Source organism: Lineus longissimus, chromosome 10 (assembly GCF_910592395.1).
Source record: "Lineus longissimus chromosome 10, tnLinLong1.2, whole genome shotgun sequence".
NCBI lineage: Eukaryota > Metazoa > Nemertea > Pilidiophora > Heteronemertea > Lineidae > Lineus > Lineus longissimus.
In genome coordinates, this window is record NC_088317.1 from 7,287,016 (window position 1) to 7,309,812 (window position 22,797).

Here is a 22,797-nt window from a genome sequence, read left to right on the forward strand (position 1 = left end):
GATTACCAATTCACGTGTGTCCTGATAACGAGGTGTCTGTTCCACTGTAAAGAGCATCTCATAGGCCATGTTGATGGCTAACCCATTCATTAGGGTTGACAGAAGAAGATAATCTTTAGTTCACAACATTTGTGACATTTATACTGCCTGGTTCTTTCTAACTTTCAGCATACATGTTCAAAGTTAAGCCTCTAAAATTCAATGTTTTTGCATTTCAGAATGTTGTAGATATCACCCCTTAGTTTTCAGAAATTAAAAGTAATCAAAAGTTTAAAAGGCTCTGGTCATAGAAAAAGCTTACCTCCCACTCAAAGCAGGATTGGTGTATCATAATTGGGAATAGGCCTCCTCTTGGTTACTTTATATTTCTCGAAAAATGCGGCTTTTGTTAGTTTTTGCATTTTGTTCACACTGGTAAATGTAGCAGTCATCTGTTGACCAAGGCAATGTCTTGGTTTGAGGCGGAATTTCCTGACAATGTGGATTACCGATTGCCAAGGCCCTCTCGCTAGCCTGCAAAAGTGACAAAAGTTGCTTCAAAATAGGTATAGGATGGCTTGAAAATAGTTACATTCTGTAATCTGATGAAACCTGCCATTATTAAAAATGTTTGGAGGGCTGCAGCATAGTTTTTACTAAAGTTTATGTAAAAGTATGAACAAAACAGTTTTTTTGTTGCTTGCCCTTTTTCAGTCTATGAGTATGCTTGGCCCAGGGCCATCAAACCAAATGCATAGAGATAGAGAGCCTTTATTGTTCACTATCACTTGCATTCAAATGCTGCTAAAACTCTGTAATCACTTGAATTAATCTCTGTTCTTAGCAGATCACAGAGTGTATGATTTTTGGGGAGTCTATACAACACCGCAGTGTCCGTCGTCCGTCGTCCGTTGCCCGTCGTCATCATCGTATCCTATTTCTAAAATAGTGGCACGTTTCTTAACCGCTACGGCTATGGACTCAAAACTTTGTACGCATGACCCCCTAGGTCAGATGACCTTTGACACTGAATTCCGGTCCGGTCTGATTCTTGACTTGGCCACTAGGGGGCCAAAACTTAAAACATAAATAGTGTGATATCTCACTTATTAGTGATTTGTTTTTGATGAAATTTTTATGGTAGATTCTCCTAGCAAGGATATATCACATATCATACGTGTTTTTGATTTGACCTACTTTTCAAGGTCACAGAGGTCAAATGGCGTAAATTTGCCATTTGAGTGTAACTGTTGCACGTTTCTTAACCAATAAAGCTATGAACTTGAAATTTGGTACACATGACTCCCTACATCATTTAACATCTGACACCGAATTTCGGTCAGATCTGATTCTCGACTTCGCCACCAGGGGGCCAAAATTAAAAAAAGTAAAAAGTGCAATATCTCGCTTAATAGTGACTTGTTTTCAATTTTCTTTTATGGTAGGTACTCAGAGCAAGGATACATCACATATCGTACGGGTTTTTGATTTGACCTTATTTTCAAGGTCACAGAGGTCAAATGGTGTGATTTGGCCGTTTGTGTGTAACTATGGCACGTTTCTTAACCACTAAAGCTATGAATTTTATACTTGGTACACCTGACTCCCTAGGTCAGATGACCTGTGACACTGATTTTTCGGTCCAGTCTGATTCTTAACTTGGCCACCAGGGGGCCAAAACCAAAAATTTGAAAAGTGCCATATCTCGCTTATTACTGATTAGTTTTTGGTAAAAATTTTATGGTAGATACTCTTAGCAAGGATACATCATATATGATACGGGTTTTTGATTTGACGTACTTGTCAAGGTCACAGAGGTCAAATGGCGTAAATTGGCCATTTGAGCATAACTGTGGCACGTTTGTTAACCCCTTAGGCTATGAACTTGAGACTTTGTATAAAGGACCCCCTAGGTCAGCTGACCTCTGACCCTGAATTTCAGTCCGGTCTGATTCTCAACTTGGCCACCAGGGGGCCAAAAGTGAAAACCTAGAAAGTGTGATATCTCGCTTATTAGTGATTCGTGGTTCTCCAAGCAAGGATACATCACATATCATATGAGTTTTTGATTTGAGCTGCTTTTCAAGGTCACAGAGGTCAAATGGCGTAAATTGGTCGTTTGAGTGTAACTATGGCACGTTTCTTAGCCACCAAAGCTATGAACTTGAAATTTGGTACACATGACTTCCTACGTCATGTAACCTCGGACACAGAATTTCAGTCTGATCTGGTACTCGACTTGGCCACCAGGAGGCAAAAACTAAAATAGGTAAAAAGTGCAATATCTCGTTTATTAGTGACTTGTTTTTGATGATATTCTTATGGTACTTACTCCAAGCAACGATGCATCACATGTCATACCGACTTTGGTTTGACCTATAAACTATACATGTACAATGTTTCTTAACTTGGATGAATTCCAAAGCACCAAATATCTTTACGGTGAGCACAATGGCCCCTGGCCGTTTCATTTGAGCAATCTAATTGTAACTTTGATGCAAATTTGTAGCATTTTCTGTGGATTTGCGAGGGAGACTTAGACCAAGCCAAGATTTACTATGTCAACTTATTACTGATTCTGCAGGGTGTTGTTGTGTTTAAAAACCAGTCACTGTTGTCTAATGGCCTTGTCAACTGTAAACAACCAAATTGCAAATAACTTCGACTTGTGAAAACAGAAAATACAAAAACCGTTCAACCCTTTCAGGATTGAATTTTTTTTCCTAACCCTCCGCTCTGGACTGGATATTTTTCAAGTTTTTTCGTCAAAATCGAAAGTTTTTGAAAGCAAAATATCGGTTTTGCAAGAATCGCTATGAAGTTGGCATGAATAGAAATGTATTACCCAGGATGTCGGGAATCCCCTCTGGGCAGTTAGAAAATGCGGATCAGCATTAGAAATGACTGGACAACCGATGTACTGAAAAGATCGTCGATCTCGGATTTTTACGCGACTCGTCCAGAACAGAGGTATTGCGGTGCTCGCAATTTTGAAAGGGTTAAGGAAAACCTGAAAGAAATTTCAGAAGATGCCTAAAAATAAAAATCATGAAATTAGTTTTTTCAAGAAATATTTGCCAGTTACAAAAATAAAGAGGCATGATAATTTGAAAATTTACAGTTGTCAAACTTGCTGGTCTGTGAATGATTCTGGGTGCTTTTACATGCCATCGTTAGATGTTGTAAGGCCTTTAATTGCACTAATAGATTAAGAAAAGACTTTTCACTTAATTAGTTGCGACTGTTAGCTTAAAAGTCAATTTCCGATCTTTTATAAGGCTATAGTTGTAGAAAGAGTTAAATGTCTGTGAGATCAGGTCACAGATCTTTTATTGTAGATGTTAGTAGCATTGTGTCATCTAAGACTAGACTTTGATGACACAATGCTACAGATGACAACAAAACCTTAATCTTTTTAGCTCAGCTGTCGAAGTCAGTAGAGTGGGTATAATAACTGTTCAAATTCTGTCTGTCCGTCCATCCGTCAACATGGGGTGCACGTTTTGTGACCATAAGACCTAGATATTTCAACTTGATGTCAAGTTGAGGGGTATATTTTTTCTCTGATAAGAAACCGAAAATATGCATTAGTTCAATATTTTCTGTCAGGGGGTGTTATTGGCCCCAGAAAATTTAGAATTCTTTGACATCATACTTGCACAGTCATATTCTGCTCTCCTGATTGGACCTGAAGCTGCAAGTAGATGCCAGCCATTTTGTTTAGCTTGGAGCGATGATAAGATAAATTAGAAGGGATGAAATCACCTCAAATCAATGGTATAAGTCGACTGCAACACGCCAGGTGAGATGTCTAGATTAGATTCGTGTGATTGGTTTAAGGTGTTTTTTTTCTCATTGCCGATAGTTTCACAAAATTTTGACATTGAATTGAATGTGAAATATTTAAGTGTCTGTCTCACTTCTCAGTCTTACTCCAAAAAATATCCCCAGGCTGTTTTTATATCTCTTAAGTTATGAGAATGTGTGCGACCATGGTGTACATTTACATTAGTGTGTATGGGCGGTTGGTCTATAAAGCAGATAGTGGAAGATACGGAAGTTTGCCCAGGGGAGCATCCTGAGATCAGGATTTATGTAGTTGGAAATATCGAGAGGCAGAGTAGCCTATAATGCAGGATGTCACGGGAGAGGCGTATAGTCCTTCTCAAATGCCTGTGGGGAGTATGACTAGGAGAAAACTGTTCTTTAGACTTGACTGAGCATGCCAGTAGGCCTACTGGCAGTAGTGAGTGTACACAGTCACTGGCCTAGTTGCTTGCTCATAATCCTGATGAAAAAATTCTCCACTTATAAAACTCATCCGATGATCAGATGAGAGAGCAGAATACCATGGTCAGGATCGAAAATAATGCAGGTGAATTTATATATATCTGCATGATGAGGGTTCTATTCCCTCTGAAGGCGCTGAATCTACTGCGTCCGGAAATCGAAACCGTAATGTCATTTTGTAGGGAGGCAATGTCAAATATTTTTTCAGACAGATCTATTTTCGGACAAGTTTTCAGTTTGCAAAGGTATGCGTGTTTACATGAGGTTCTCCCTTTGTACATGAAAAACAAATACAAAATTATCCCCCAATGAATAAAATTGATTGACTTTGAAGGCCATTGTTTTATTTCATGAACGAGTTGGAGTTGTTAACAGGACCGCTTGTCCATACTGTAAGACCTTCCTCTGTTTGCTTCCATGGTAGATACAGAGAAGGCTGATGGACTTAAGGTTCAGTCTGTGAAACATTCTCTAATTTGCATTTGGTGTCATTCCAAACCAGTCAATTTATAGTCTGATTTGTATTGATACTGTGCTTGGGGAAGTGTCTCCATGGAATCTGTTCCATAGATGTTCCTCCAGATTTGTTTCTCGAAGAGCACAGATTGTATCCGGTGGATCTTGTGCTACAAGCTACATAATGTTTGGGGGAAGATTAGTCCCAGGGATCATCAAAACTCTCTTTGGGTATCAAGAAGGGCAATTAAGGGTCAGTTATCCATTCTGACACTCTCACTCTTCACTCTTAGATGCTCACAAAATGCCTTTAAGCATTGTGATTTAAAAAAATTCTGTGAGAGGGCACCCCCAGTTACGTTTTCAGGATCTGACCTAAGTGGCACGCCTGATTATCTGCCACACCACTAACAAACCACGCTATATGCCGGAGACTCCATAGTCAGAAAGGACTCAACTGACAAATCTATTGCAACACTTCTCACATTTGGTCTGCCAACCACACCTCACCAGCTAGACTCATCAGTCCCACGCAAACTTTCAAATGAGAGATCATAAGTGCCACTTTTACTGAATATTTTCCTTTCCAATCAAGTGGGGACCATCAAAATTGCTGCAAGTAAATTTCAGGTTTCTAGTGTTATCAAATGCACCTGAGTATTTAGGACAACCTGATTCATGTTGCCTGTTCATCATTATTAATAGCTCATTGCCAAGTCCACCTAGATATATCAGACACTCTAATATCCTGCAAATCAGAGTTTTCGACTGTTTGAGACCTTGGCTTTTAAGATGAATAGATATTGCAGGTGATTTAGCAACTTAATGGCAATTTTTCAGCAACATGTAGTGCAATAAACCTTATGATCACATTACTTTCACATTCAAATGCCTCAGATGGGGTTGCTTTTTGGTAGTTGCACTGTAGCTAGTCCACCATCTTGTATAATACCAGTACATATCTGGTATGGACAAAATGTCAGCTGATCGCCAGACCCTAGGGCCTCTTGTTTTCTGTAATATGGTGAACCGTGAATTATTTGCAATGTTAAAATTGGGCAAATTTATGGCTAATATTTGGCTCATTGTAGGGGAGTCCATACAATACTGCTGTGTCTGTCGTCCGTCGTCTGTATCCTGTTTCAGTACAGTGGCACATTTCTTAGCTGCTAGAGCTTTGAATTTAAAACTTTGTACACAAGACTCCTCCAGGTCAGGTGACCTCTGACACTGAATTTCAGTCCGATATGATTCTTAACTTGGCCAACAGAGGACCAGAAGTGGAAACCAAAAAAGTGTGATATCTTATGAGTGACTGCTTTTCGATGAATTTTTTCTAGCAAGAACACATCACATATCGTACAGGTTTTTGATTTGACCTAATGTTCAAGATCACAGAGGACAATTGGCATAAATTGGCAATTTGAGTGTAACTTTTATTTGACCATCAAATATCTATACGGTGAGCACAGTGGCCCCTGGCCATTTCATTTCTTGGCTACAAACTAAATATTCTGTCTGCTGCCTAAATTTAATGGTTAATGCAGAAGAGTTTAGATTTTTGCGCTTTAAAGTTTGTATTGGATGGTGCACAAATGGCGTAAATTGGCCGTTTGAGTATAACTATGGCAAGTTTCTTCATCGCTAAAGCTATAAGCTTGAAACTTGGTACACATGACCCCCCCCCTCCAGATCAGGTGACCTCTGACACTGGTCTGATCTGATTCTCGACTTGGCCACCAGGAGGCCAAAACTAAAAAAGTGCAATATCTCGCTTATTAGTGACTTATGTTCGATGATATTTTTATGCTAGGTGCTCACATTTCATAACAATTTTGATTTAACCTATATACTAAAGACTAGAGGTAGCATGTTTCTTAACCAGGATGAATTCCTTGCCACCAAATATCTATGCGGTGAGCACAATGGCCCCTTGCTGTTTCATTACTTACTTGGCTACAAACTGAATATTGTGTCTGCTGCTTAAATTCAATGGTTAATGCAGTAGAGTTTAGATTTTTGCGCTTTTAAAGTTTAAAGTTAAACTTGCTCATGAAAATTTCACTGTTTACAGTGTGCGATTTTAAAGACGTCTGGAACATGATCTCGCAGACATTTCCCTCTACCATTGTCTACGTGCTCACTACATTTAGCTTGATCACATTAAACTCAAAGGTTCCCAAGATCTTTATGTGTTTATTAACCCTTCTGTTGCTAGTGCATGTCAATGAACTTTTTTATCTCACTCATAATATGTTTATTCACTGTGGAGGTCAGTCCATGTTCTGTCAGGGGCTGACCAGAGCTTTCCCAATTGAAGAAAATATAGCTGTGTGTACACCCCTTTATACCAGCTGTTATTTTTTGTCAGAATTGCTATACTATGCATACCAGCGAAAAAAAAGTGCCAGTTCCAGCTTTGGTTAGGCCTTATAAAGAAACATATAAGTCCACTATTTAGTTCTTTTCCGGGGTAAATTTGGCTTTTAGCGAGAAAACCATCTCTAACTTTTTAAAGACTAGCTGATGTACCTTTTACCGTGTCTTGTATTCTTAATTCATGTTTATTGATTGCCTCCTTTACTCTTGTCATCAGTTCTAGTTATGGAATTACAGGAAAACAAGGGTGGGTTTTCTTGTTCAACTATGATTGTGGGGCAGGACACTCTGTATGCATGATTAAAAAAATATGTGTTTCTTTTCCATGGTCTATTAAATGACACTTAGAAATGGGGTATATGTAGCATGTTGTGAAATTCTCTCTATATGTATTTTCAATTTATGTATCATTTTCAGTTTGTAGACTCAGAGTATTTACGTAAAATGTCCTTCATATTTACAGGATGTTTTCTCAAAACTTGGGCTCTTGAATGTGCTAATAATTGTTATCTAGAATGCTGCAATCCAAACTCCAATTCCAAATATCAGTGACGTCTCAGTGGCAGGCACATATTACGTCATAATGTCAGGTGAATAAATATGTCAGACCCCTCGTTAACAAAAGCCTGATTTGATTCCCGACAGCATTGAGAAAACCATTATACCCTAATGATAGCATTAATAGTAATGTTGAAATTTATGTTGAATGTGAATTTTGATAATTGAAAAATTCAAATTCAATTTAAAATTTAAAATTCCGAACAAATGAACTAGGAAGTTTATTGGATGCTTTTATTAAACTGCTGATCTCACCTCATTCAAGAAAATGTCTCTCCTGGGCCCTTTGTGAGCCAAGAAACTTTTTCCTCGAACTAAGTTTTGTGCGTTTCGTAATTTTGTTCTTAAAATTTTTCTTTTAGTGATCCAATCAGTAGCATTTCCTTATGAATCAGTTACAGGAGGGGAAGCCTGAAGAAGGACGGGTGCGTCGGTCAAAATATTTCGGCCCGGACAGGAATATAACAACTGAAAAAAACATGATCATTGTACAGTTGCAATTTGTCTCTTCTCAGCGATTTACTCAGTGGCTGCCATGCATCTCCCATTCTTGCCAACAAATAAATATCATTTACTTTTTTAATGTTTTTCAAAAATGACCCAGAAAAAAAGACTGATAGAGATAATACCATCAAGCTAATTTTATTCTGTGAGGAATTGCTTCTCCACTCACCAGAAAAAGAAATGGCTAGTATAGTGTGGAATATTGCCAAATTTTTGCATTTCTTTCACAAATGTTTGCCTTTCTTCAACAAATTTGTCTAATATTCATATGAAGTAGTTTTAAAACAATTGCTTTATTTTGGCTATTATTAATCAGAAATGAGGATTATTTATAAAATTTTGGTGAATGTCGCTCACATATTGGAAGTGAACTCTTCTCTTTTGTTAACCCTTGAGTGCATCATCAGTTTGACAGAATATCCCTGTAAGTGGTCAGGCTGTACATGCACTGTGCACTACAGAACTGCACTGTGCACAATGTTTGAAGAGCTTTTATGGCTAACTACCATAGATAGAGGACTATGATGCATTGAAAAGCTGTAGGGGTCATCAAAACTTATCATTTGAGACCAAAAAGAATTTTCAAAAAACTATGCAAATTAGCTCTAATTATGCTAATTGGTATTTAGTATGCAAAAATATTGTGTTCCCGTGTTTTTTGTAACTTTACATCTCGTGATTGTAAACAATTGAAAGTTAGCATTAATCTTTGCAACTTATCCTCATTATTTGGGCCTAAAAGTAAGAATTGCTGTCCAAATATTCAATAAAAAATGATTCCGAGTCATTTATAAATGTCCACTGCCTGATTTACACAGAAAAAATTTAAGCGGCTTCAAGTTTGAACAAAAGATTCAACAGTGACATATACTTTTTATCGGTGCAGAGTAGACAACAGAATTCACTCCATACGCGAGGGCCATCTATTCAGAGATGGATAACCAGGTTGGAGAGAAATATAGATTTGGATTTGGAAGGGGTGGCACATCGAAATATGTTGACGTTTGACCACTGGACCAAAAGTAGGACGGTGAATTTTGTGGATGCCTGACCACTTCACTGAATATCAATAAAGTAACAAACACCACTAACTCCAATTAGAAATGTGGGACTTGAAAATTAAATCCCACTATCACTTTTATAATGATAGCAACTCACGGTTTATCAACATGCTTCGGGTGGAAGCTTTGCCAAATTCATATGTTTTATGTGTGATAATTGTTCCAAATATTGATAAAGATTTAATTTCTGTGGACTACTACTATTTCAACTTTGTATGTTGATAAGATATATTTATGATATAGGGTAATATTGATAAGAAATATTTCAGGAAAAAAATGGAGTGTCTGATTTTTTTTTAAACTGAAGAACGGTACCAAAGCAATATTTTCTTTTGGACTTTGAATCAGCACTTCAGTCGGCTGAAGTATTCACTTTGTGCATGCCCATTAATAATGTATACCGTGGTTACTGGTTGCTTACTGATGTCTCGGTCAAGTCGGAAGTTCTCATTTATTGCTATTTTATTTGAAACCTGGAAAAGGTAAAAATACATTTTAACACCAAACACATTATATACAAATTTTAGACATGACAAACAATGACATACACGATGTAGGGTTATAAACCAAATATTTTTGGATTTTAGGAATATGAAAAGTAAAGAAAAACTGCCAGACAATAAGTAGCAAGTGAAACTTAAATGAAATATACAAAACAGTTATCCTAAAACTACTTACAAATCCGAAGTCCCGAAATTATATACAGGTTATATACAGTGTGGTCCAGAAAACGCACCCAGATACTTTCACTACCATGGGGTTAAAATCATCGATATCAGTGGATGGGGAATCTTTCTAGGAGAGGAATGATACCAAGATTGCCCGATTTGGTTCAGCAGTTTTTGGCTCACCGGTACGGTGAGTCTATACTACACCGCAGTGTCCGTCGTATCCTATTTCAAAAACAGTGGCATGTTTCTTAATCGCTAGGGCTATGGACTCAAAACTTTGTATGCATGACCCCCTAGGTCAGATGGCTTTTAACACTGAATTTCGGTCTGGTCTGATTCTTGACTTGGCCACCAGGGGGCCAAAACTGAAAACATAAATAGTGTGATATCTCTCTTATAAGTGATTTGCTTTTGATGAAATTTTTATGGTAGGTACTCCTAGCAAGGATATATCACATATCGTACGTGTTTTTGATATGACCTACTTTGCAAGGTCACAGAGGTAAGATGGGGTAAATTTGTGGCACGTTTCTTAACTGCTAGGGCTATGAGCTTGGAAGTTTTTGTACATGACCCCCTAGGTCAGATGACCTCTGACAGCCAATTTTGGTCTGATCTGATTCTTGACTTGGCCACCAGGGGGCCAAAACTGAAAACACATAAAGTGTGATGTCTCACTTATTAGTGATTTGTTTTTGATGAAATTTTTATGGTAGGTACTCCCATCCAGGATACATCACATATCATAGAGGTCAAATGGCGTAATTTGGCTTTTGAGCGTAACTGTGGCACGTTTCGTAACTGCTAGGGCTATTGGCATGAAACTTTGTACACAAGACCCCCTAGTTCAGGTGAACTCTGACACTGAATTTTGGTATGATCTGTTTCTCGACTTGGACACCAGGGGGCACAAGGTCTTGTTAGCATACATGGCCAGGCCTCAGCACATCACTGAGATGTTTGTAACCCACAACATAAGCGTTCGGTTTTTCTGCATTGAACCTGGCCAAGGGACTCCAACTGTGCTTCACAAAAACGTCTCTACAACAAAAAGTACTGAACAGAATTGGTCTATCTTAGTATCATTATTCTCCAGAAAGATTCCCCATCCACTGGTATCAATGGTTTTAACCCCCTGGTAGTGGAAGTATCCAGTTGCGTTTTTTATGGACGACACTGTATATCCCAAAATACAATGAACGGATCCTGCCCTACGCTCTTGCTTCAAGTGTGTACAGAAAGGCAAATGATCAATCGGGTGGAAAAAGGGCCCAACATGGGATAAAAATAGAAGGTTATGCAAAAGTGCCGCCAGAACCGAAGTGAAAAGTGTGCGAGATATGAAAACAATAAAAATGATGCACAACTATAATATAAGAGTCCACGATTCACATTGTTAGCGAAACAGTTACCTTAGTTACTTATCCATGCGCATGCATAGTCGGATACAAAATCTGGGATTTCTGTCAATAATACGGATATAGAATTTATGTGAAAGGGGAGTTGTAGGGATACCTCAGAAGTATATACAAACAGTAAGGTAGAATGGGTACGTTTTCAGATGCATCCTTCTACAAAGAAACAGCAGATGGCCGAAAATATGTTCCTCCTCTTCTATGTCTGTTTACAACCATGAAATGTTTGCGAGGCAATTAAAGTCGACGAATTTGTTCATAGTTTCAGTGTTGGTCAACTAAATATTGCATTTGCTGCCAAAATTTGCTGCTTTGCACCTTAGTTGAAATTTTAGCACTTTTCAAATTTTCCTGGTATGCAGTGTCACAGGTTTTGTGTGTCCTTAGTAATAGGGGAAGGCTGGGGTTAGGGTTTGGGTATAAGGGTTAGGAACAGCCAGTTAAAAATGTTAGGAATGTCCAAACCATCCCACACAGCTTGGACACATAGAATCTGGGCACGTAGAACCTTTGACACGCACAGAACTTTTTACACTCGAGCCCATAAACGCTAGAGGGTCTGTCCGTTGAACTCGTTTCTGGTGCATATCTTTGTATCCATAAATGCTTTAACTTTGAGTGGTATGAAAGGTCTTATAGTGCAATTGTGCTTTTTGGCAGTTTTGTTGATTTTCGATCTACGCTCAAGCTGGTCAATTGGCGTAAATTGGTCGTTAGAGTTATGGCACGTTTGACACACACAGAACTTTTTACACTCGAGCCCATAAATGCTAGAGGGTCTGTCTGTTGAACTCGTTTCTGGTGCATATCTTTGTATCCATAAATGCTTTAACTTTGGGTGGTATGAAAGGTCTTACGGTGCAATTGTGCTTTTTGGCAGTTTTGTTGATTTTCGATCTAGCTCAACCCCAGCTTGTCAATTGGCGTAAATTGTTCGTTAGGCTTTAACTATGGCATGTTTCTTAAATGCTGAAGCTATGAACTTGAAGCTTAGAACACGTGCCCCAATAGGTCAGATAACTACTGACACTAAATGTTGGGGTGATCAGATCCTCAACTTCGCCACCAGGGGCCCATAACTGAAAAGGTAAAAAGTTCAGTATCTCGCTCATGAGTGACTTGTTTTTGATAATATTTTTATGGCACATAAAATTGTAGGTATTTCAAACATGGTTACATGACATGTCGTACCGATCTTGGATTTGACCTATTTTTCAATGTCACCGAGGTCAAATGGCGTAAATTGGTTGTTAGGCTTTAACTGCAGTAACCATTTATCTCACATTTGATACACATTTATGGCACCCTGCAGTCAGGTTGATCTCAAGGACCAAAGTTTGGTTCACTGTTTGGCCACCAGTGGGCCCAATCTGGAAATCTTTAAAATGTGATTCTTGGCAACTGCTTGCCCAATTGCCACCAATCTGATGTCATGGGTACATCTAACCACCATATGATATTTTATGCCTCATGGGTTTTTGTTTTGACATACTTTTAAAGGTCACAGAAATTGAATGGCATGAAATTTCCATTTGGCTGTATACCATATCATGTTTCTTTTAAATCAGCTTGTCTAAAGGATATTTATGTGGTGAGCAATGTCCCCTGGCCTTTCCATTTTATGTCATTATGAACTTTTGAGGGCTTATTGGGAGTGACTAGGGGAAGATTTCTTTCGAAAATCGGTGCAATCTAATAATCAATATGGCATCTTGAATTCCCTTTCCACTTGACAAGTGACGAACGCCTTGGGTGGTTGACCCCAATTTTTTCACGGTTCATTGGAAGTCATTAGGGGAAGGTTTCTTTCGTAAATTAACTTGTCACTTCTCAAACATGGTCACCACAGCAGCCATCTTGAATTTCCTTTCGACTCCATAACTGACAGACACCTTCTGCAATTGACCCAAATTTTTCCTCGGCAGCCATCTTGAATTCTGTTTCCGCTTGATAACTGACAAACGCCTTGGGCAATTGACCCCAATTTTTTGCAGTTTATTGGCAGTCATTAGGGGAATTCTTTTCAAAAAATTTATGTCATCACTTCTCAAACATGGCCGCCCCAGCAGCTATTTTAATTTTGTCTCGGCTCAATAACTGACAGACACCTCGGACGATTGACCCCAATTTTTCCAATGATGCAGTTTTCAGTCCAAAGAATATCCTTAATAAGTTCTTCTGTAATCAAGGTTTCCAACATTCCTTCTCACAACATGAAACTAACACCAAATACATCAAAAGTAATCAAAAAAATATACCCAGGATTCTTAAGGCATATTCAACCACACTGTTGTATCCATTACCTAAACCTTAGGCCCGTTAGACTGTAACCAGGATGTATTTTTATTTGTGCTATTCCTTGACTCATTATAAACTACAATGCTCTGTTTCAGTTCCAAGGAATGGGAAAAGATCAGCACCAAGGACCGTGAAAAGATAGGATTGACATTTGATGACGATGGCGAGTTCTGGTAAGCATATGTTCAGTTGGCTGCTTGAAATGTGGTTCAGTAAGCATTTTAGTTTCTCCTTCAACCCCTTCCCGCCCCCACAGAAACTAAAAAATTATATAATTTGGCTTCACTTTCTGAAGCCTTCATTTGGCTCTTGAACACAAGTACTTCAATTTTGTGGTCCTATTCTGCTTGAGGGAAATCGATAAATATTTGCATATGAATATCACTTTAGAGCTATGGATGTTGTCCTGGGTATATCTCCAAGTGTACATGATGTGTTCATGCATAGAAAGGTGTGCTTTATCAATGCCAAGGATGACAGTACCCTTTCAGCTTTGCAGACACAATATCACGGTGGGTAAAGGTATTGGTTTAACTTTGCAAAACAATAGAAACAAGGCCCTCCCATTACAGTGTTGGAGGGGTACAATCAGATAAAAATAGTATATGCGGGTCTTACGACCCTCAAAATTAACTAATCTTTAGTATGTTTCTTTTGTGTCGTCATTTCCTCTCTTGGTAAGCACGTATTTTTTTAGGCAAACCGATGCCTTTAGCCATGGTGAATATTAAAGAGCACAATAGCCCCTGGCATTTTCATCAGTTGAAGTTTTTTTTTCTGAAAAAAATGAAAGACCCCACTGAATTTCGTTTACCCGCACCCAAAAGAAAATTTTCGTTTCTTTTAGCTTAGTTTAATTTTGCTATGGCCCCTAACTTTGCTACAAAATGATGCACTTCAATATCTTTACCTTGACCTTTGACCTTGGTCTTGAGGATGAGCTTCAAAGACATTTGCTTGAAAATAATGCCCTTCAGTTTTGTTCATACCATGCAGAAATACTGTGAAATGCCAAATTTTCATATGTTTACCGCAGATTTCGTGAATAACCTAGTTTCGCAAAAACAATAAAAATACTTTTATCTAAAAAGCGGAAGAAATTTCATGTGTTGTCAAAATTAGAATCATGAATTTCTAACCTTTTTTACAAATGTTTGCAAATGAAAAATCAAGCAGCACGAAGAATTTAGCACTTTACAGTAATGGTGTTCCTTCTCTGGCATGAGAAATACTGTTGATATTTGTGCTGTTGGCGTATCTCTTCAGAATATTCACATGGCCTTGACCTTTGACCCTTAATTTTAGGATGACCTTTGAAGACTTCTGCATTCACTTCCACGATGTCTCCATCTGCCGTGTGGTGAACACATCTTTCCTGAGCATTCGGAAAACATGGCGGGAAGTTGTTCATCATGGCCAATGGAAGAAACCGCAACTCGCAGGTGGATGCCTCAACAACAGGGAGACATTTTTGAACAACCCCCAGGTAATGCCTGATGTGGAAGGTCATTTGCTTTTGTTTGAGCTTCTTGTTGGATGCATGAGAATCAGTTCCTGACATGTAACCTGCCAAATTTTGTAGGCATTTTGTCTTTACAAATTTTGTGAATACATCAATTTGCAAAAATAAAAATTGCAAAAATATATTTTATGATTAGAAAACTTAGCTGTCTGATTTTTGAATAATTCTTTCCAAATTGCAATAAAAACCTCTTCAACATCTTCATTTTACGGTAATTGAGTTACTTTCTAAAGGGGAGAAATGCCCATAGAATTGAAGCCTAAAATTCAAAATGAGCCAAGTTAACGAAAAAAGTTCTTCATGACACAAATCAGTTGTAGTGTCTGCGATGCAAAAGTGCACATTGAATGTTTTCGTGAAATACGTTTTCACAGTTCTTTACTTTTTCGGATCATTTCCTTGTCCTAAACATGTTAGAGCACATTACCACAAGGCCTGGAAGACTGTGTGTCCTTTTGTTCGGTCAGGCATAGGAAGCCCCCCCCCCCACCCAACTTGCAAATGAAACCTAATTTGACCCTGGGCTATCAATTTTTTTAGCTCAGCTGACTAAGTCAGCCGAGCTTGTCAAATAAGTTGTTCAGTGGCGTCCGTCTGTCCATCCATCCATCCATCTGTCCGTCCATCCGTTAAACCCATGGTGCACATTTTGTAACCGTAAGACCTAGAGACTTCAATTTTGCATTTCTGGATACTTCTGGTCAAACTCTACTTTCAAAACAAAATTTGTCGCCATTCGACCTACTTCCTGCGAGCGAGAGTGCATGAAGGAAACTGGCCTATATCGGCCTAGGAGCAGCAGAATTAGTCGAAATATGCTCTAATATTAAGATAAAATTCTTGAAAATCTATTTTATTGAGAAAAAGTTCAAAATTTTAACAGGAGAGGGCGCTACCTGCCTTTTAATTATTTCTGCCGATTCAAATTCCCGCCTGATGACGTCAGCCATCAATGAAGTCTCCTTTTTGCCAGTTCTCAAAAGATGGCAGCTACACAACAAAAGCAGTAGCTCCAGGAATAAATCACTGTTCACTTCAGCTTCGTAATCGATTGTACCCCCACTTTATTGTGTTTTGTGTGGTGTTCCTATTCAATCAACGATGTAAGGCCTTATTGTGTTGGTTTTAATTGAGAAGGTGCATTATAAGCGGCGTACGAAATACCGAAGCGGAGACAAAATGGTGGCATGTTGTTTACGCCATGTGCAATAATCTTAGAGCTCAATGACACTCAAGTACCCAATTTTCTGCTTAAAAAGGAGTCTGGTAGGCGATATTATCACTAGTTCGTTTCAGTGGTAGTCATAAGGTCTTTAGGGACTACTTTCAGAAATTAGTTCTTGAAAATTTGGCCACATTTCTGAGAAAACGATATCGGAAGTGCATGCTCTGTTCGCGATGACATCGCCGATGTATTTTGAAGTGGAGAATTCCCACAGTATGTGCAGTGAATCGGCATGATTATGTTCGCCTATTAAGTTTTAGTTCTACGATTCTTTCATGAGTAAAAAGTAGACATTCTAAGCAATACAATAATGTCACTCCCATAAAAATTGATTGGAAATTGAGGGAGCTACGGCATTCTGGCACATTTTAAAAAGCGCTCATTGGACAACGTAGGGAATCACCAGAAATGACGTCATCGCTGGTCTAAATAGAAAACTACGGTGGCGCAGTAGAGCACAAGAAAAGGTTTAGCATTAACTTCGTCATGCAAGCTTCAGCAACAAAACGATTTCTCATGAATGATTTATTTGATCATCATCAGCTTGTTTCCCCTGATAGATAAAAAATGATTTACAATTTCCATCAAAGTTTTCAATTTTGTGTATAGTCACATGTTATTTAACTGGCAAGGAGCCAAGCAGTTTTGAATATTCGCGGGAAAATACTTCGTACTTGTAAACGAGGCTATGACAATGAGTATCCTCATTCATGGCATAAACTTCATGTTTCGGTAAATATTTTCATACGATGATTTCACCCGAATTATGGTCAGGATTAAGGAATGAACAGTGGCATAATTATGTCAACCAAAAACATTGGTACCGTAGTGAACGCAAAAGGATATCAAATACCATGGAGCATGCCATTTTCATGCATAATGAACTAAACACCGGGAAGATATTAATGATGTTAACTCAGCTGAGCGCCAGGCCCTTGGGCCTCTGGTTTTCATTTGTAGTAGAATAAGACAGGAGTGCAGAAAAACCCATTGCATAGATGGTACTCCACTTTTAGCTATCAGTGCTTTAATGAACATTGCGTTGCTCTGTAATCCGTGTTAAAAAACAACAGTAACATATTGATTTTTTCTACCTTTCAGTATGTCTTTGAGGTGCCTGGTGAAGAAGATGAAGTCCTCATCTCAGTTATGCAAAAAGCCTCTAGGGGGCAGGGTCCAGAGGCGGACAAGCTAGTCATGGGGTTCACTGTCCTAAAGGTTGAACTCAATCGGTCCTACCGAGTCCACCGCTTGTCAGATGTGGTGAAGTCCTCAGCATATAAGAACAGCAGGAGTATATTTCTGCGACATACCTTTGAGAAAGGGCGTTATGTGATTTTCCCCTGTACGTTTGATGCTGGACATGAAGGAAAATTTTTATTGAGAGTCTACACTAGTTCTCATAGTAACAGCAAGTAAGTTCACTCAGAAGTAGATTCCGAAGTCCTCTTTTTGTCATGGTGTCTGTTTTCATCTGTTATCGCGATTCTTCTTCTATTTCCTTGGGGTAGAAGTTAACACCTTAAAAGCGCCCTCTGGTTGCTCCTTGAAACCCCTGATTGATTTCTGTGGAGACCAGGGTGAAAATTTTATATCCCACGGTGTTTTAACAGTTTCATTACTGAAGAGCGCTATATAAATCTGTGACAATATTTTTTATTATTATTATTATACTCTATTTCACAAAATGAAGGTACACAAAAGTAATGAAATACATTGTATAACATTTTGTTCAAATATTTCATCTTTTGTGCAAAATCACATACAAATCAAGGTCCAAAGTATCTAGAAATTATTACCTGGTCAGATTTGGACAAAGCATGTCCAAAAACAAGCTATTTCAAGCAAAATACTGAAAATTGATACTTCACCTTAGGCTTATTCTGCAGCAGTGTCATGAGAAGTGCATATTTTGTTATTCATTAGCTATCCATAGAGGAAGCTGGTGGTGCTTCTTCCTCAATATCTCAATGATTTGGGAGTTGGATTAGTTGGATACTTCTCTAGACCTTTACCTTTCTTTACTGCAGTTCCATGATTCAAATTATTACGCAATCACTTTGAAAATGTAAACAAAACTTGTTTTATAGAGAGCTGATTGAAGACAAGCCAAGCAAGAATGCATGTTTCTGCTTCAAGTACCCCCAGTTAGTTACCAAGATCACGGTCACCAAGGCCAATGGCTTGGAGAAGCAGGATACTCGTGGAGGTGCGTAGACAATTTTAGTCATATTTCACTTACTGAAAGCAGGCTATATTCTTATCAAGAATAAAAGGGCTGTACAACTATGGCCAGGTCAACAAATGATTCACGTTGCCACTTCCCAGCTCACATGTCTCTTGTCACAAGCAGGTTTTTCAATTGACTGAGGCTTAAAAACATGTCATGACATGATGGGAAGGTGAAAAGTGACATTGTGAATCATATTTACTGTAGAACACATTACTTTTGCGGCATAGATTTTCTGTGAATTCTGAGTGATGGATATATTCGGGGCAGAATATTTTTGTGAGTCGAGGATTTTTTCAAAATTAAATTTAAGTTGTCTATTTTTACTTCGAGCTCATAATGGTGAATATGCGCTGTAGTGTATATGTCTACACAGTATACTAGTACTCAAATTCACTGTCAACATTTCTCAGTGTGGAGTAAGTAAGCCTATAACACACAAACATGGGCATTCTAATTAGCGAGAAGTCTTTGAACAGGTGCCGAATTTGTGTTAGGTGTAATTATGATACGTGCTAATTGCACATACGTATATGGTGACTAGCTGAGTTGGATATAGGGCCTAGCTGGATGCAGTGCCTCTCTGGAAACATGGCAACAATGACAGTGAATTCTTGCTGAAAAGCCAGAGATTTTTCTCTGCAGTTTATTTTCGCGAGCATAATATAATCTATTCGCAAAAATCGCAAAATATCCTGCACACGAAATTTTTCTATTCTACAGTAACTGTATTGGAAAGGAGGGTATGTTAAAATTACCCAACGTACCCTCTGGCATACCCTGGCCCCTTTGAATAGCATATTTTACATTTCAAGATCGGTTTTCTTACATAATGACAAAATAATTTGAAAAGAAAAGAAGGATGTTTTCTGAACTTCAGCCACTGAAACATTTCTCATTTTCAATCTAAGGAAAGCTGTCTGAGGGTGACTGAATCTGTTTATTTGTCTTGCTTGCTTATTTTTATCTTTTCTAATCCATTACTTTACAGTTGGCACTGATGGGGGCAAGATAATGATGTTAAACTCTAAATTATCCTAATTGTCTGCTTTTGATGTTGCTTTGGCAAAGGGACCTGGTTTTTATTAGCTCACCTGGGTGAGCTTATGTCATCACTTCTTGTCTGTCGTCCTTGGTGGCATGTTTGCTCACCATTGAGTCTAGAAAGTTCAATCTTGGTTTGAGGATGTCTTATGACAACATAGCCTGACAAAGAAAAATCATCGCAATTTGACCTATTTGCTGGGCTCTAGGCAGCCAACTTTGAAAACCTTCTTATTAATGCTGACAGCTAGGATCATGAAATTTTTACTGTGGATACCTCTGATAAGACTACAATACACAATACATAGGTTTTTGACCTACTTTTCAAGTCATATTGGCCAAACTCTAATAAATTATTGAAGGTGGCATGTTTGGTATTACTTGTTGTAGACTCTTTAAATTTGGTCTTTAGACACATATTGGGCATCTCTTCATGTTGACCAAATATAGGTCAATGTGACCTTCTTTTCAGTTATAAGTGGGTCAAAGTTTGTAAAATCCTATAAAGACATTATTGATAGAAAATTGTGTCGCCCAAGGTTACACAATACTTCACCAAGTCAGTCTGATTTCTATCTGTCCATTTTCTCCTTTCTATTTGTAGACTATAACTAAATTATACAATTTTCAACAGCAGGCAATAGCCTGCCTACTGACAGTATCAATTCAACCCAGTGGCAGTGCCAGGAATAAACCTCCTTTGATGGATTAGCCAAATGACTCAATCATGATTTCCCATTTTGCCTTGTTCTGTAGTACTGTATAGAACAGCCAAGATGACTCAAGAATGAATGCCTAGTTCGACATATTATGTGCTTCTGCAGTGCATTATGAAACTTACTTTTACATTTTCTTGAATGCTGTTACTTATGACATTTTTCAACCCATGTTATTTCAATGCATAATCTTCTATGGCATCACCTTCTTGAAATACAACAAAAGACATCTTAGAACAGCCTCAATACTGACACTCTTTATCCACACGGCACGACTGTTCAAGTCGGCCATAGACGTACTCTCATTGATCAGCTTTTAAAGAAACTGCTCATCCTTCGACAGAACAAGACTGCTCATCAACATAAATAGGGCCCCATAAAAAAATTGTTAGTTTATCATCCCCGTCCGCATTACTTTTTCCACCCGCATCAAAAAATATCTTATTTTTTAAATTCAAATTTCAATCACTAAAGTTGCAGATGACGATTGATTTGGCGCCAAAAGCACTACACTCATCAAATATTGTATTGCATGCCAAAACACCAATGACGCATTAGATTTTTCAGCGTAACAAACAATATCACAGTGATTTTAGAATATCTCATATAGTGTTACAACATTTTTCAAGGAGATTCAAGGAAATTCATTTGTTGAAAGATTTGTTTGTCTTCAATCCCCAAAATTGCGCCTCTCTCCCGATGCTAAATGTATTAGCGCACCTCTCACGGCACTTCGTTGAACTAAAACTTTACATGAAGGGAAGTATTGCGCTTCTTGATACTTTGTATGTGCGATTAGCAAGAAGACGTTGCATTGCGCAAGAAACCTGTCAAAATGCCCCATTACCTCGGTTTGCTGTTCAGAAAAAATAAAACGATTAAAATAAAAACCGCCCTCCCACATCACTTTCTTTGGAAAAAAGGAATTTTTTTATGGGGCCTAATGCTAAAATATTGGTCACCATATCATCGGGAAGTTTGGCTGAAATATTGCATATAATCCATAAATCTTTGCTGGATTCATCATCTAATGTCAAATAAACTATATATAATGCTGAAATCACATCTAAAACACCTTTTTAGCTCACCTGTCAGGTGAGCTAATACGATACCGCGGCGTCTGGCGTCCGTCGTCGTCGTCGTCGTCGTCCGTCGTTAACTTTTGACAAAATCGTGGCACGCTTCTTAACCGCTTGACCCAGAAAGTTCATACTTGGTGTGTGGGTATCCCTAGGCAAGACCTTCCTTCAGAATGAAAATCAGCGCAATTTGACTGCTGGTCTGCCATATAGGGGGTGCTCTTTGAAAACCTATTTTTGTAATTTTGAAGCTTATGGTTAAAGCTAGAGCGATGAAAATTTTATGGTGGGTGTATCTAATAAAGGTACATCACATATCACACAGGTTTTTGATTTGACCTTCATTTCAAGGTCACAGAGGTCGAACTCTAAAATTTCTTTGATCATGGCACGTTTTTTTGCTATTGGTCATAGACTCTCTAAATTTGATATGTAGACACCTATTGGGCATCTCTACATGTTGACACAGATTTAGGTCAGTGTGACCTACTATTCAGGTATAAGTAGGTCAAGGTTAAAAAAGCCCATTTTCTTTATTCCAGCAGATTGAAGTTTGAAATGAAGTTTAAGAGGTCGGCCAGATATAGAGGTTTCGATATCAAATAGATTAATTTCGTTTCATATCACTAGGAGGCGGTATTGTGCAAAAATGTCAGTTGGCACATTGCCAGCAGTTTTGAATTTCGCGGTTGGAGGCAATCCGTCGGGGTATCCCAGATGCGCAGTGTTGTACTGCGCCACTAGATCTGCATACTACAAGTATGGAAGACAGCCATTTTATGAATTTGAAGCGAGACGAAGAAGGAATTAAATCACCTTGAATCAATGCTAAAACTTAATCATCCGCTCTTCGGATGAGGTCGTATGTGTTGATTACATTCTTGTGATTGGTTTGAGATTATTAGTTTGTGCTCATTGCCGGTTGTTTTAGAAAATTTTGACTGTGATTGGAAGGTAAAATGAGAAACTTGTCACACTGTTCTTCGGCTTGGAATGGGGATAGTCAATGCAGAGCCAGTTGGTACAAGCTGCCTTGTGAATCGGGGTGGCGTAATAATACTGTGAAAGAACAATAAAATGATGAATTGTAGCAGTGTGTGTCAGAAATTATGTGATTTCCATTGCATTTGACGATCCCAAAGTTTCGAGAGTATGGCAAAATGGCGGCTGCCGTCAGTGGAGATTAGCGTCAAGCCGGAACCTTTCGTTACAATGTGGGCTTTTAAACACAAGTTAATTGTTTATAATCACCCAGACGCTACTCATTAGGTAAACCTCTACTAAAAACACTTGCTTTAATTTTTGTAAACATGTCACAAGTGCTTAAAAAGAACCATTTTTGTGATCGTTTTTCGTCGCTGTAGAAATGT

At 38.4% G+C, this 22,797-nt stretch overlaps 1 protein-coding gene across 2 annotated transcripts in view; it reads left to right on the top strand.

Annotated features, from left to right (window-relative positions):
* The window catches only part of LOC135494845 (calpain-5-like), a 111,680-nt gene that overhangs the window by 67,469 nt on the left and 21,414 nt on the right, over positions 1-22,797 (top strand). For both annotated transcript variants that reach the window (XM_064783135.1, XM_064783136.1), the window contains 4 exons: positions 13,707-13,784; positions 14,917-15,097; positions 17,460-17,773; positions 18,449-18,567. In XM_064783135.1, the coding sequence (XP_064639205.1) occupies positions 13,707-13,784; positions 14,917-15,097; positions 17,460-17,773; positions 18,449-18,567 (692 nt within the window). The remainder of the gene's footprint in view (positions 1-13,706; positions 13,785-14,916; positions 15,098-17,459; positions 17,774-18,448; positions 18,568-22,797) is intronic.